The sequence below is a fragment of the Trifolium pratense genome, linkage group LG3 (genome assembly GCF_020283565.1).
Source record: "Trifolium pratense cultivar HEN17-A07 linkage group LG3, ARS_RC_1.1, whole genome shotgun sequence".
NCBI lineage: Eukaryota > Viridiplantae > Streptophyta > Magnoliopsida > Fabales > Fabaceae > Trifolium > Trifolium pratense.
Window position 1 is genome coordinate 3,526,248 of NC_060061.1, and position 17,504 is coordinate 3,543,751.

Below are 17,504 nucleotides of genomic sequence, written 5' to 3' on the forward strand. Positions count from 1 at the left end.
TTAATTAGTGTGCTTGTGATGTATTGCAGCAGCTAAATACGGCCACTTCTTATTCTGATTACAACTGTTTTCATTGTATATCGCAGATTTATCATTTATGATCCAACAAAGAAGTGAGAATGTTATACCATCCATGTGGATTAAACTTTTGCTGCCAAATAATTTTACTTGGATTCGCTGCATCTGAGTTTTGATCTGATCATCAGCTGAACTGATTGTGCCTGAATTTCCACCTTGATAGTGTTGGTTTAATATAATTAGCAATTCCAGTGTTAGCTTCCAACCGAGTATTTCAAGGACTAGTTTAACAAGAGATTGATGACAACACCTATTTATGCATGAGATCAAATGAAAATTTGATTAAGTTTTGTCAAATGGATGAATTAATATTTTTGTGTGTGCTGTTATCCATCAGCCCTATGCACATTGCACGGTCTCATTTGCTTCCTTTCCTCATGTTACTTTCTCTTCAAACATCGTCCACATTAAATTGCACTCAAAATATATTAATAATATTAACAAATAATTTATGATTTGTCAAGCAAAGATATAATTATCTTGTAGTATAATGGAATTTTTTTAGAAGAATAATTATGTTAATTTGAATTGGATATCAGTTTTTTTTTTAATAATAGATGTCAGAGTTATGAAAAGTATTATAATTAAAATGGCCTTCAGATTTGAATGAAAATCTTACAAAGGGCAAACATTAATACATTATGTTAATTTGAGAGATATCTCACATAAACTAGAAAAAATTTAAAAAATACGTTTCAAACTTTATTCATAAGGAAAAAAATACAAATTCAGAAGAATGAGTGTTGGAGGAAAGATAATTTTTCTTCATAAAAATATCCTGTCTCGTTGATAGATATATTATTGTTTCCAACAAATAATAATTGTCCTTTTTTTTACTAAATAATACTCCATTGTCTTCTTGACTAAAACCATCTTAGAATTGAGTATTGGGCCTAACTCATCCTTACAAAACCGGCTTATAAGGTGAGGATTGCCTCTAGTATATAAACACTTAGTCAGGCCATATCGCAACCGATGTGAGACTTCTTAACACCCCGGCTCGCGCCAAGCGCTATGGGCTTGAGGCGCGGATATGAATGGTGGAGGGCCCGATCAGAAACCTGATTGCAGGCGGCCCGATGAAGTGGCCCAGCGAATCGTGGCTAGGCTCTGATACCATCTTAGAATTGAGTATTGGGCCTAACTCATCCTTACAAAACCGGCTTATAAGGTGAGGATTGCCTCTAGTATATAAACACTTAGTCAGGCCATATCGCAACCGATGTGAGACTTCTTAACAAACCATACGTACCAATGTACCAAAAAATAAAAACCATACATACCAATTATTATCTCATGTGTCAAATTATTTTTTGCACACAAATCAATTTTTCTTTTTCACCACCAATTTAATTTGGTTCGAGTATCAGTTCAGGCATCCAACTCTCTCCAGATTTTCCTAGGTTCCAAGCGAATTTAATGGAAAAAAAGTTCAGAAAATACATCCTAAACTATATTTTCAAGAGAAGTTTTCTTTTATGAAACAGAAATTTTTTTTGACGAATTTTATGAAAATGTTTTCTCTCTAGCCACATGTATCTTTTATATCCCCAAATATTCCAATTTTGCCGTTGATAAAAATTTCGGTTCGCAGAAATCAAAGTTTTTCCTAGTTCAAATTCAGGGAAAATTCGGTTAACAGAAACCTAATTTTTTGTCAAGGCAAAAAAAAATCGGTTCGTAGCAACCGAAATTTTTATTGAAGGACAAAAAAGTAAAATCCAGGGAAAAAAAGAACCATGCCCCCCATAGAAAACAACATCTTTTATGAAAAAGACTAGGTAGTTGGGCTTATGCGAAAAGCCCAATGGACGTAACCGAGAGGCCTAGGGTTACACCTTCAGCATCATAAAACCCTCTATATAAATAGATGAAAGGAACTCTGTGACGAGTTTTGTTCTCTTGTTGTAAACCCTAGCGATCAGCGGCAAGCAGCAACTATCAACAACCAACCATGGTGAGTTCATAATCATCATTCTCAAACTCGAATCGAAGATTAACATCGATTTTCCGATTGAATTTGATTTGAATTTTCATTTCAATTTCACAGGCAGACGTTGAAGTCGATACAGCAGCAGCAGCCGCCGCCGGAGTCCCAAAGAAGAGAACGTTTAAGAAGTTCAGTTTCAGAGGAGTTGATTTGGATGCTCTTCTTGACATGTCCACTGATGAGCTCGTTAAGCTCTTCAGTGCTCGTGCTCGTAGAAGGTTCCAGAGAGGTCTCACCAGGAAGCCTATGGCTCTCATCAAAAAGCTTCGCAAAGCGGTACAATACAATTTTTCCTTTTTCGTTTTGTTAATTTCTTTCGTTTTATCTGAAAAATGAACAATGTTCTTGTAAATCACCATTAGGTTAGGTCAATATAGTTCTTTAAATTTTTGAAATTTCAAGTTTATGCATTATTGAATTAGACAGAAGTGTTTGCTAATGATGTAATTTGATTTGCGGACTAAATTCATCGTCGTCTTTTAATTATAGGGACTAGTTTGTTATCAGCTATTTTATAAATGTGAGTGACTAAATTGCTGCATAGTTTACAATTTCAATGACTGAAGTGACTAAATTTGGCCCACCCAAAATGACACCAGAGGGAATCGAACCTAAGATCCTAAGGAGGAGCACACTCTCCGGTCTCCAAGCCAATACCACGGGACCAACCCAAGTGGGTTAATTTCAGTCAATTTATGTTGACTGATGTGTCTAGTAAAGATGTATTTTGATTTATGGATTAAATTGATCAGCCAGTACTTCAATTTTAGGGACTGCTTTGTTATTAGTTATTATTTTATAAAGGATAGTGATTAAATTGCTGCAATGCTTACAATTTCAATGGCCGATGTAATGGTTCATATTGTAATATTTGAATTTGTGAATTGATTGTAGAAAAGGGAGGCACCAGCAGGTGAAAAGCCAGAACCTGTTAGGACTCATCTTCGTAACATGATTATTGTTCCTGAGATGATTGGGAGCATTATTGGAGTGTACAATGGAAAGACATTTAACCAGGTTGAAATCAAGCCTGAGATGATTGGACATTACCTTGCTGAGTTCTCAATTTCATACAAGCCAGTTAAGCACGGTAGACCTGGTATTGGTGCTACTCACTCCTCCAGGTTCATTCCTCTCAAGTGAAGTGCCCTTTTTGGGAGGATGCAGTTGTATTTTTCAGTTTATTTTGAAGGAAAAAACCCAAGATGATTTTGTTTCTTATGTTTAGTGCCTTTTAATTTGATTGCTTGGTAGTATAAACAATGTTTTGCTAATGACTTTTTTATAAAGTTTCAGCAGTATCTTTTCGTTTGTTTTATTAAGTTTTTTCGTTCTCTAAACTTGATTCTGTAAGACTACAATGCCAACATCAACTTGTGCTGTATGTGGTAATAGTTTTCAGTAAACTGAAACAGTTAGATGGTATGCTTACTATAAAGAATCTTTGGGAATTAATTAACGCGAAAAGCACAAGTATTATTTGATTTTTAAGTCTTTTTTTTTTTTTGGGAAAGGATTTTTAACAAGTCTCGTCTCTAAATGTTTGATGTTTAGATCTTAGATCGTTTATATTTATGGTAATTCATCTGAAATATTTGTATGTTTTTCCCAACTTATTTCACTTTATTTTAGTGTGTCAATCCGTGTCAGTTATTCCCTTTTAATCTACACTAGTATTTTTTGGATTTGGATTCCCTGCAGTCACTATTTGACTGCAGGTTAATCACAGCCATTCATTTTGAACTCTGGACCACCAAAATTTTGATCTAAAGGCCAGAAATGCATGACTGCATGACTGCATGGTCATTTGAATGCATGGAATCCAGGTCCGTATTTTTTACATATTAAAAGTGTCCATGTTTAGTTATATAAACTGGACAAAAACTCTTTATTTGTTTCTCTAATACACATTCATGTAAGAAATATTATAGGACTAATAAGATGTTGAGATAATGTTTAATTTCACAATAATAATGAAATGAGTCAATTATTTTATCTATTGATTGGAACTTGTGAGATGGCTTGGAGGAAACATTTTTTTCATCTTAGAGTGGAAAATGATTTGAAGATACCAATCAACATGATTTTTAACGAGAGCAGGTTCTCTTATTAACTGGATATGGTAAATTTTACATCCCATCCACATATCCAATGTTTTTTGGTTAGATGAACAGTGCACTGCAAAAAAGAGATGGATGGTACTTGAGATAGGACTGGAGGGAAAATTCAAAATTTACAGGAGAGGTTCTGCTCTCATTTTTTACGATACTAAGTTGAACTAGAATGTCCTTATTTTTGTTAATCATCATTAATTTGCCTAAAATGAATTGAGAGGATCCTCTCTCTTGTTGCGATACTTTTGGAGATCAGTGAGTTAGTGAACAAGAAGATTTTCATGGCATGGTAGTTCTCAGCAAAGTAAAAAATTATTTTTTTAAAACTAAAAGTAATAAGAATGTAACTTGAAAGATGGGATAAGAAATTGAAGGAAAAAAAAATGTCCAAGTTGTTGAAGAAAACTTGAGATAACTTTATTACATGAGATGATAACATATCATCGAGCAATTTATATATAATATTTTTAGGGTGTTACTAACAAGTGCTTTTTTTTTTATACAAAAACTAACAAGTGCTTTTAGATACTATTTAAGCACATTAAATTTTTTTGAATAAATAATTTATTTAAATGAAATGCTAGTGTCATGGAAGCACTCATTAGCATTTTTCATATAAAGAATAAAAAGATCTTATGCCAAGAAAAGAATGTATTCGAGAACTTTATATCTTATTTTCCCTCTTCCATCCTTTTTTCCTTTTTAAAACTTTATCTTATGATAAATTTAATCGGTATATTTCTTACATATTTACGATCCCATTGATTTTTTGAGGCAATTTACCACTGATATATGAATTAAAAGTATATAAACTTGTAATTAAGCAATCCCTTTTAACAAATTTGGCTGTATTTTCTACAAAATTTGTTCCATTCCATGTTATAAGTACTAAATTCCATCATCTTGATTAATTTTCTTCAGACAAAAGATCTAACTCGTGGTTATTTATTTAAGAGATTTTAGTATTTTCTCACTTAAATTAATCTATTATTAGTTCTATTTTGAATCTATTCAATGAATAATCTTTAAATATCTTTGAGCTCGAAACTTAACCTGACTTTGATGAGATCACTTTATCTAGACTTTTTTTTATTTCATTGTAAAAAAAAATCATTTCAAATTTCAATGAAAATTTAAGTGGAAATTAGGTGGTAAACTTGCACATTTTTTTTTACAATATTTTTAACAGTACCTATATTTTTCTAAAGATCCTACTCTCTTTTTTTGGTAAGGAAGCTAAAAAAAAGAAAGAAAAGGGGAGGGACTAATCACGAAGAAAAAAAGTTCCCATTGCGTCGTTTCTAAGAAGATCACGAACACCATCTGGGGGAGAAGCATGGATCAAGTAGTCGGCATCTGAGGAGGCTCCAAGTTTAGCGAAGAAATCTGCACATTGATTATCTTCTCTAAGCGTGTGATAGAGAGAAACATTGGGTTGTGAGAGAAGCTCTTTTATATCTTGGATCAATACAACATGAATATGATACTTGACATGAAGACCTTTGATGAGGTTGACACTGTGTAAAGAGTCAGAGTAGCAGACAAGTTCATCGATATTCATGTCTTTGGCCAGCAAGAGACTGATACGATCACGAGTTCCCTAAACATGTGGAAGGAAACTTATAAAAAAATGCACAAAAATATTTTGGATAAAAATGCTTTGAGCCCAACTTGAAGCCCAATTCACATGATAAGAAACATCCTTGAGCTGAATTGTGGTCTAATAATATTGGACTAAATAAAAAAAACAATTAAGTCCAATTTTCTTTATTTTTATTGTAATTTTCGTTTTTGGTATTAGGAGGGTTTTTAGATGACCTTTAGTTGCTCCCTAGGCTCTCTAGATGCTTCCTAGTGGTGCACTAAGTCATTATAGTGGCTAGTGGGAATTTATAAGCATGTTAGTGGGAATTTTCTAAGTCCTATGGTGAATGTATGGTAGTGGACAATAAATCCTACTATGTAAGGATATGCTATAAATAGGATTATCATGTACTTTTCAAACAACTTGGAATATAATCTAATTTGAGAGTTTTTCTTGTGATAACTTTTTCTTTGTTCTTGTCATAAGAACATTGTTCTCGAGATAAGAACTTTATAGTGTTGGTTCTACCGGCAGGTCGCGGTTAGGGTCGCACTTTATTTGATAACTTTGGTTCTACCGGCAGGTCGCGGTTAGGGTCAAGTTCCTCTTTTCCTTGATAACATTGGTTCTACCGGCAGGTCGCGGTTAGGGTCAAGTTCCTCTTTTACCTGTTTTCAAGACGATCCTAAGCGGTCGCTTATCAGTTGGTATCAGAGCTTCGGCTCTTGAAATCAGGTTTGATCTATCTTTTTTTTTATCTTGTTAAAAAAAAAAAGGAGTTGAAAAAAAAATATGGAGGAAGAAAAGCATGTCTCCATGAAACATTTGGAGAAGTTATTATTTCAAGAATTTCAAAAGCTTCATGAAAAGTTTGATCGCATAGAGCGGAATTATAGAAAAAATTATAAAAAAAGAGACAGAAAAAAGGAGATAGAAGATAGAAGAATGAAAAGTGAGGAACAAACGAGAAAACATATTGCAAATTTTGATGTATTTTGGGGTAACTTTCAAAATAAAGAGATTGGTAGAGAGAAAAGAAAACAAGAGAGCAAGGAGAAACTTGAAAGTGAAGTGAAGGGAGAAGAGATTATTGAAAAAGAAAATGAGAACATTTTTGTGGCTATCGAAAATGTCACCATTCCTAAGAGTGGGAAAGAAAAAGAAGAGATTATTGAAAAAGAAATTGATAGCGTTTTTGTGGCTACCGAAAATGTCATCATTCCTTTTAATAATGTTTATTTTACTTCTTGTACTCTGGAGTCTTTATCTCAAGGAGAAGTTAGTGAAGAAGATAGAAATCTTACTTTTGAGAGAAGTAAAGAAAAGGAAGTAGAGAAGATGGAAAATTGTGAGAGAAAATATAATGATGTTATAGAAGTGGAGGAGAAAGAAAATATTGAGAGAAAAGAAGAAAAGAAAAATGAATGTGAAGCGAAGGAAATTTATGAGAGAAAAATAAATGAGGAGGTTGAAAAAGATGTCAACTTTGAGAAGATTGAAGAAAAAAAATTCAACTTGCAAAAAGAAAGGGAATATCCAAAAGAGAGAATTTTTTTTACTAATCCTTTAGTTATTTATGCAGATTTGGATTTGAGGACAAATCCTCTTGAAGAGGGAGAGAATGATACGATCACGAGTTCCCTAAACATGTGGAAGGAAACTTATAAAAAAATGCACAAAAATATTTTGGATAAAAATGCTTTGAGCCCAACTTGAAGCCCAATTCACATGATAAGAAACATCCTTGAGCTGAATTGTGGTCTAATAATATTGGACTAAATAAAAAAAACAATTAAGTCCAATTTTCTTTATTTTTATTGTAATTTTCGTTTTTGGTATTAGGAGGGTTTTTAGATGACCTTTAGTTGCTCCCTAGGCTCTCTAGATGCTTCCTAGTGGTGCACTAAGTCATTATAGTGGCTAGTGGGAATTTATAAGCATGTTAGTGGGAATTTTCTAAGTCCTATGGTGAATGTATGGTAGTGGACAATAAATCCTACTATGTAAGGATATGCTATAAATAGGATTATCATGTACTTTTCAAACAACTTGGAATATAATCTAATTTGAGAGTTTCTCTTGTGAGAACTTTTTCTTTGTTCTTGTGATAAGAACATTGTTCTTGAGATAAGAACTTTATAGTGTTGGTTCTACCGGCAGGTCGCGGTTAGGGTCGCACTTTATTTGATAACTTTGGTTCTACCGGCAGGTCGCGGTTAGGGTCAAGTTCCTCTTTTCCTTGATAACATTGGTTCTACCGGCAGGTCGCGGTTAGGGTCAAGTTCCTCTTTTACCTGTTTTCAAGACGATCCTAAGCGGTCGCTTATCAGAGACCCTTGTAGATAACATACAATTCAGCGAGCAAAATGGCATATGACCCTTAAATGAAGCCTGAGAAGCCAGCAAGACAGTGGCCGAAGGTGTTTCTAATAATACCGCCAAATCCAGATCGAACGGGAGAATCGAGACAGCTTTCATCCACATTAAGAATGGTACATGGATAGTTGTTGTGGTTCCACTTGATATAACTATCAATTGACCCTTCGGCATTCTTGCTATTTTTAAATTGTTTTTTACAATATTTTTAACAGTACCTATATTTTTCTAAAGATCCTACTCTCTTATGGCATACTTGCTATTTTTCAAACTTTAATTATTATTTTTTGATAATTTAAACTTTAATTATTAATTATAATAATAATGCATAATTTACCCAAATTTGTACAATTGTGAGTTGTTGAACTAGCTTCTACTCCCTCCGTCCCATTTTATAAGAGCTAATTTGACTAAATGACACTATTCATCTATCTTGCTTTGACCGTATTTTTTTAATAATATATAGATATAAATATTAGCATATGAGATCTTGTTTGATTCGTTTTGATGAGTATTTTCAAAATATCAAGTTTTTATAATTTTTACTAATACGAAATAAAAAATATCAACGATCAAAATTATGCATTGGCATACGTGCATTAGTCAAACTGACTCTTATATTTTGGGACGGAGGGAGTATAAAAAAATTGCTTAATTAGCTTAACGGCTTAACCCATTTGGTAAGCTAAACACTGTGCCCTCTCTCTTTCACTACGAGTATAAAAACACTAAAACAGGAATACTTTAGACTTAAACCACACTCTCTCATTATTACGAATCGCTTTTTCATCTCTATCTCTCTTTCTCTCTCTACCTTTCTCCCTAACACTCATTTTCTCTCTCTACAATTCCAAAACCCTAATCCTTCCGATTCACCATCAAAATGGGCTCCGAAGGATCCAGCGTCGTTGGTAATTCTCCAACACACCTTCACTTCGATTTTCATTTTCAATTGTCTCTTGTTCTTCGTCTTTCTACTGTTTCCATTTTTTTTGTATTTTTTTGTTATCAATTGTTTCCTCTGATTGTTTATATAATAATCTAGAATTTATAGCTTCAGTTTCTTTGTGTTGAAATTGATTAAGGATTTGTTTGAGCTTTGTGGTGACTGTGATTGTATGAAATTCTGGTTATCTTAGCTATTTATTTCTGTAATAAATGCAATAGATAAACTTTTAATTGAAAGATTTTCTGATATGATATGAACTTAATTGTCTCTGATTTTATTTATGCTCACTATACTTAATTTGGTAATAATCTGCTCAGTTAACGTGCTGTATGTATATTTAATTGCATCTTCGTATATTTTTGTTCTGATGGTTCCTTTATATTATATAGAATTCAATTATTTTGTATGCAAAGTTAAGAAACTGTTTACATGATTAAAGATTTAAAGAGTGGGAGGAACCAGTGGAAGGACAACGTTGTAGTGTATTTTAGTGTATTTCTCTCACAATTTATTTTTGCTAAATAAGAAATTGTTACGGGGTTATGAGGATTTTTAGTGGTCAGGAATTGGGAGCTTGAAATTTTAGGTTGTGATGTGTATGATCTGTGGTGGAGAGGTGATTAGGCCAGCTCTGAGACTGAGAATCTGGTGTCTAAAATTATATTACTTCAGTTGTTAATTATTTGAAGTTGTCCCTTCGCATCCTCATTGGGGCATAAGTAATAATTGTTTATGAGGGCTATCAAATTGACTTTCGAGGAAATGAGTCAATCACAAAGAGTGTGTGATTGTGTTCAAGAGTGAGCGTTACCGTGCACGTGAATATATTACATAATTCTTAGAATGTGGGTTGGGCTTAACTCAACCCTATAAAACCTCCAACTTGTGAACTCATTTTGAGGCCTTGTGTCATCTATTGGGGGACTCAACAATAATCAGTGAACTTAAGACGTGATCAGATATCTATGCAGTTTTTTTTTTTTAATGTAACTTAATATCTGCTATATGATTTTTGTATTCCCTCTTTCCTTAATCTTTTGTGAATGTAGCCTATCATTGACTACATTGATCAGATATTGAAACTGTTTCATTCCACATGTAGATTTGTAATTTATACTTGTTAACTTTTTGGTCTATCAATGCAGTTCCTAGGAATTTCAGATTATTGGAAGAGCTTGAGTGAGGTGAGAAGGGAATTGGAGATGGAACTGTTAGCTATGGAATGGATGATGCTGATGATATATATATGCAGTCATGGACTGGCACTATTATTGGCCCCCCTGGTGTAAGCTGTTCTGTTCTTTGCACTCTGTTGCATCAAATGCACTGAAATGAAAAGCTTTTTGCAATATATTGCATAATTTATCATTATTTTCAAAGATATGTATGTATGGTTCTACATTTCTTGTATTTTGCTTTGTCTATTTTGATCAACTATGCACATCCTTATTGTCAACTTTATGCTGTCAAATTTGGTGTTCGTATGTCTCACTTATCTTGAACAAAGTTTATATTTTGATCATAATAAGGGGTGTGTGACACGTGGGTATTGGAGGTTTGATGTATTGCTTTGGAAATTAATGGTATATTTGAATAGAGGGTTTTAGAGGGGAAGGGTGGGCTTACTTTTCTTTTGAAAGTTAAGGACATTGTAACATGTTTTTATAAATGAGTTAAGTGTCATTGATGTATTATATGATCATTTACCATGCTGCTCGTTCAAAAAATTTAAAATATCAAATATATATCAAAATATAGACTTAGCCCTCCACCCAAAACCCAACTCCCAAACATACCCTAAGTAGTTATGGGACATATTGTGCTTTATTTTGAAGCAAACTTTCATATGACACCTTGTAATTTGGAGATAGCATAGCATGATTGAAAATATATGATGTTTACGTTCCTGAAAACTTAAATCCTATTTACTTTTTCCTACATCCTTATTTTACCGATGTACTTTGATCAATATTGCTAGTTTTTTTTTCCCAAATAATGCCACACAGGTTGCGTGTGCTGCTATCTTAGTTGTGAAGTGAAATAATGCCATGCACATTAAACATCATTTTGCTTTATACTAACCATCTTGTTCTTTTACCAGACTGTTCATGAAGGTCGTATCTACCAGTTGAAATTGTTTTGTGGCAAGGATTATCCAGACAATCCACCAACTGTTAGATTTCAGACAAGGATTAACATGACTTGTATTAACCAAGAATCTGGAGTGGTAGGTAGCATTTTTACTAAGGATTCCTTACACTGTAGTGATTGAATATTATGTACTGATAAATATGTAAATAACCAGGTTGAGCCACATTTGTTTCCAATGCTTGCTAACTGGAAAAGAGAGACTACAATGGAAGACATTTTATTGCAATTGAAGAAAGAAATGACGTCTCCACAAAACCGGAAGCTAGCTCAGCCTCCTGAAGGTTTGTCAATCTTATTTCTGATTGTTACTACATGCCAGTTTTGTTGTTGTTGTTGTTGTTGTTTTTTAATATTTTTTTATATTTTATATTATATAATATATATTTTTCTCCATCATAGCAAGTTTAGTTTTTTTTTTAGTTAATTCAGTTTTCTTCCTATTGTATGGACTGCATTGTTAATTTGTCAGTTGAATACCACAATAATTGTTTCTTTCCTTGTGTCCAACTCCAAACTTGTGGACACTGATCGTCTAATATGGTGTTTTTTTTTTTGACCAAATCTAATATGGTGTGTTTTTTTTACCAAATCTAATATGGCGTTCGACAAACTATTTTATGTGAAATTAGTCAAATTACTGCATATGTTAGTCAAGTGATTGAACATTGATTGTCAAATTCGTTGAACTTGTGATGATATAGAAATTAGGTCTCGCTGAAAATGTGATCAATTATTTGCGAGTTATTCAGCTTTAAACTTCTTAGAGTAGTTTGACGGTGAAACTTTCTGATGGATTGTTCAGCAAGCAGTCTTAGTAAGTGCATTTGTTTCAATACATGTTTTGCGTTGCATTTGTGTGGATATTCCCAGGATTTGATGTTTAAAGAATTGACTTTTATGAGGATATCCGGTTTATATTTTGATTATATTTGAGCTAAAATAATTAATTGCACCTTATAACTATTACTGTTCACCAGTCTGTAACTGTAAGTTTAATTAATCTTGTAATTTACCAAAGATTTTTTTTTTTGCACCATCATCAAACTATGTATTGCCATATCATGAAAAGAGTTATTAAAATGTGGCGGTAAGCCAAGTGCACTCCAGACATAGTTCAAAACCTAGATAATTAAACTTAGGTTAAACTTTTTTGTAATATGCCAATGTATCATTGAATGGTAGTGTACTAGAAATTGCATTGACTGGATCAATTTAATCTGTTCTCTTTTAGCCTGTGCTGACTAGGTTTTTAGCTATGGTGACATAACCTTGTTGGAAATAGTATGCTGGTCGTTGTGTTTACATTTTTCTTATGAATCTTAAGAAAAGCTAAATGATCACTTCTAGGTAACGAAGATGGAAGGATTGACCAAAAGGGCTTGGTGCTGAGATGTTGTATTGTGTAATTCAGGTGAGAATCGAAGTAAAATAATGTAAATAATTATATTGAATAGATAATCCGGGATCATTGGTTAATGCATTTATAAATGTAATTATTGACCATTGCGCTTGTAACCTGGATAAATCAAAGAGTGACTGTCCTTGAATTTTTATTGTGAATTGTGTTGAAACTGCTCTTTACTGCGGACTCTAATTTGGCAGTGAACCTTTTATCTTTGCTTTTTTTAATGTATTCAACTGTGTAGCTATGATCCGTATGCATACTTTCATGAAATTATGAATGCATGCATTTGGTTGTTAAATTGTTTGTCCTACTTCATTTCCAAAATTTGCCTTTATGCCATTAAAGCATTATTTGAATTTTTCTTTGTCTTGATCCTCCGGGGTTCTCGGAAAAAGGGAACCTTGGTAATCTGTACTTTGTCCAGAAGGTAAGTAATTATTTTTTTTGAATTTGACTGTTTAATTGGAATTATTTTGGTCAATTTTTTCACTCACCAATTTGCAGAAGGAAAAGAAAAGAGAAAAGTGCTCATGAATAACAAAACCAATGAATTCTTCTTGTAAGGGTGGACCTTGAAGTAGCATGCAAAAAGATATTAAGAGTATAAACTCAATTTATACATCTAATAAAAATAAGTATGCGGTTGTAAAATATTTGCAGTCTAAATTTAATTTCAACCATCAGCTTGTAAAGTACTTTGAAAGAAACAGAGATTAAAGCGAGTTATTTTACACACGTTGATAAAAATTACTGTATTATAGGAGTTGAACAAAAAAGATTAATGGTTTCGAGTCCTTTTATGTGAGTGAGTGATCTTGATTAAAATTGTATACCTTATGACTTTGAATTTATACAATTGGAGTAATATATTCTCTTCATGTTGAATTTATACATGAGATGATTCAAATCCTATAATATTTTTATGAGTGGAAATTGAACTTTACTATGTTCACTTACATTGCATATATCAACCAATCTTTTGGTGTTATTTAAATCCTATTTAGAATGGTCTTTAAAGTGGGGAGAGTAATTTTTGCCTCAGACCAGGTTACCGACATAACTTTCTTTTCATTGAAAAAATAGTACTAATGTTACTACTTAGTAGCATATACTTCTCTCAATTCAAAAAAATATTTTCTAAAACATCGTTCTTAGCCAATCATAGTTGTAACTTTTTAGAGATCAAATGTCTTAAATTAATTGCAGACTTCTCAACTCAAATCCATTCTAATCCTAGTATACTATTACTAGATTGAACACAATCTCTTATCAAATAATTAGCACTAGAGATACAAATGACACTTTCACGTGGATGTGGATACGCTATATCTATCAAACCACAAGTAGTATGGGGGTTTTCAATTATTTGTCCATGTTTTCCTATTTATATAGTTTGTGTGTATAATATATACTCATAATAATAAATAAATAATCTATAACAAATGGGGTTGGCCACCTATATAATCTGGACAGAAATGCAATCAACGCCAAATATGGTAAAGGGTTTGGTCGTATTTTATGTGAAAGGTAAAGCTATGAATCATGAATGGGATGGTATATCTCATGCAAAACCTTATCTAAAGGGGCAAAATGAATTGGCTTTTTGGTCGGAAGTTGAGGCAGAAAACTTAATGTAGTGTTGTAGTAACATGTTTTTGTGGTGGCACATCAAAAGGCAAAGACAAAAATCCTCATAACTCCCCCATATAAATAGTAGTAATATATACAAAAATTATATAAGAGAGAATGAAACAATTCCTTAATTATTGAATGTGAAGTGACATTCCTTCTCTCTTTGTAATGCTATTTCATTTTTCTTTTTCTTTGATGGAACACTTACTTCTTACTACAACCCAACATGGTATTACACACACCAACCAATGGCATGTGTTTGTGATAGAGAAAGGAACTTAATAATGTATTGAAGAGTGAAATTAATAGGCAATCATAGAAACATGAATATTTGACATTAGATGTATTTAATGTGTCATTTTTCATCAAACAAACAACTATCCCATGTATAAAGATTTTGTTTAGACGGGTTTGAAGGAATCATGTTCTCCTTATACTCAATTATTAGAGTTTGTTTGATACCATCATACATTCATACGAAGACATCAATCAACACTTCATCTCATTCCATCACTAAGTTCTTTTGTATCGATTAGATATCGATTATTGGGATGTATATTTAATTTAGAAACATAGTCCTACTCTCCAATCTTGTTATGAGTTCTGTGTAAACACTAAAGTCTAAAGCATATAGATCTAATATAACTCTAGATCATTAATTAATACAGTACATACAGAGTACAAAAAACAGTGACTTTAAAATGGGTCCTGTAAATGAGCAGTGAAATTGATCTCCTCGAATTAGTCGTCGTTGAATTGGATATCAAGTTTTTTTTTTTTTATAAAAAAAAGTGAATTTGTACTTCTATTTCTTTCCCGTGACCCGTCCCGTCTAGTATCACGAATTTGGGTATGTAAGTTTAAAGATAAACTATTTTGAATGCGCATTACCAAATTAGACACTTTTTTTTGCTAAAGTTGCAATTATCCAACATGATATAAAACAAATTTCTTGAATAACCCTCGATAGTAATAATAATCTAGTTAAAAGAAGCCAAATGATCAATTAATCGCCTTTTTCTTTTTTGGTACATCAATTAATTGCCTTTTATTTGTTCTTATGTGGGAATAATAAATAATCTAGTTAAAAGAAGCCAAATAATTGAAGTTGTTTGGATGGTTCAATCGCTTCACTTCTTTTTATGCTGTATATGTTGAAGAAATTTCTTCCTTTTTGTTTTGGGACAACCAAGTTAGACACTTCTACGATTTTTCTTTTCTTTTCTGTTAAGCCTTTGGTTTCAAGAAAAAAGGGTTATCGGTAGTCAGTGTTTGGTCGCGAGTTAGATAGTTCTATGAAATATTTAGAACATATTAATCCAATAAAATCTATACTGAATACAATTATCAGTATAAATTAATATAGATCGGATATAGTAATTATGCAATAAATTTGAAAAATAATTTTTACTTGTATTTTACAGATGGATTTTTTTTTTATTTTTTATTTCTTTTGATAGTAATTATTTCTTTTTTGTTAGATGGTATCTTCATGAAATAATTCCACGCTCCATTGTGTCTTGAATCTTGTAAATTTTTATGGTCTCCAATTTTAATTTCAAGTTCTGCTATTTTTTTATTGTAAAGCACATAAATTAAGATGAATTCCGGGATGTTAATTAGTTGTCTATTGAAGATGACTTATTGTTCTGTCTATTTTACTATCTCTTTTTCTTCCATTCCCTTTGATGGTAGGACAGACATCCTTTGTATGTCTTTTTGTCATTCTAAGTTGTGGTACTAAATGCAGGGAAAACGATATTTTTCATTCAATATTTTTTTTTGGGTTACAAATATTTAGGAAAATGGTGGCAAGTTTTTACTAAATGCGAGGAAAACTTGAATTTTTACTATACATTTTTACAAATTTGTACCGAGAATTAGGGTACAAATTTGTGAGATCAAACATATTAACCGAGAATTAATCGATGGGTAGATCATCTTGCAAATCGTGATCATGGTGGTAAACATTTTAGAAGATACATGCACAATTTATAAGATAATATTTCTACAATTGGCAAGGGCACATGTAAGTTTTTTTTTTTTTTGTGTGTGTGTGTGGGGGGGTGGGGGGGTTGATATTGGTACGAAGGAAGAACATGTGAGATACACAATGTGAGTTCTTCCCTCTCAATCAAATTTTCTCGGTACACATGAACTAGAAATCGAACTTCTGATCATATCCTGGAACCAAAACCCTTACTCCTTACCACTGTTGTGGTAAGCATTTTCTATTTTCTAATAATTATACAAGTCTAGTTATTTATGTTATGAATAATATGTAATGAATGTCCATTATTGTGTAGGTTTTCTTGTCCCCTAATTGTGTCCTATAAATAGGACCCATTTGTTACAATGTAATACACACCTTGAATAGAACAATACAAGAGTCTATTCTCTCTTCTCTTTCTCTCCTTCATCTCTTCTTCTTTATTCTTGTTATTCTCAAGGAATAGTTCATAACACGTTATCAGCACGATAGTCTCTCCCCTTTCAAGAAAGGTATAGCAACAAAGGGAAGTGACAATTTTATTTTATGTATGATTTTTTTATTCTATTCTTTCAGATAATTTTTTGTCTTCTTGTTTTTTTATATTGATTCACAAACCTTCGATCCAGAAGTATCGTGGTGAAATTTTTGAAATATGAATCCTGAAGATTCATAGTGTGATAAAATTTTAAAATATGAATCCTGAAGATTCATATTATGATGAAATTTTAAAATATGAATCCTGAAGATTCATGGTGTGATAAATTTTAAAATATGAATCCTGAAGATTCATAGTATGATGAAATTTTAAAATATGAATCCTGAAAATTCATAGATATAAGTAAAATGAACATCAATCCCTGAAAGATTGGATAAATAACTGATTGAATATATATTTGATCCGTTATACAGTTCTTAAACAATTTTAAAATCAATTTGTATTACCCACGAATTCCTGAAGAATTCATTACGGATACATCTTTGAAGGATTGTGCAATTAGATATATTATAATATAACGAAGAATATGGATTATTCTTATGAGGATTGCATAAAGGATTATTCTTACATTATAACAATATTATATAGTTCCTGAAGAACTTAAAAGAAAAATCAAATTATTTCCTAAGAATTCGAGAAAAATTCAATATACATATCCATGAGATAGCTTTATCGATTTTTATAAAAATTTTGCAATCTACAAATTTCATTGGATTTATTTATTTATTGTTATAT

At 32.2% G+C, this 17,504-nt stretch overlaps 1 protein-coding gene and 1 pseudogene across 1 annotated transcript; both read left to right on the forward strand.

Annotated features, from left to right (window-relative positions):
- The first annotated feature begins 1,892 nt into the window (after window positions 1-1,892).
- On the forward strand, window positions 1,893-3,386 carry LOC123916957 (40S ribosomal protein S15-4-like). Its single transcript, XM_045968547.1, has 3 exons — window positions 1,893-2,035; window positions 2,129-2,344; window positions 2,963-3,386. Exons 1-3 carry the CDS (start codon window positions 2,033-2,035, stop codon window positions 3,209-3,211), a joined length of 468 nt encoding a protein of 155 aa, XP_045824503.1. The 5' UTR covers window positions 1,893-2,032; the 3' UTR covers window positions 3,212-3,386.
- Window positions 3,387-8,885: 5,499 nt separating this feature from the next.
- Window positions 8,886-12,876, forward strand: LOC123916952 (annotated as a pseudogene).
- Window positions 12,877-17,504: the final 4,628 nt, after the last annotated feature.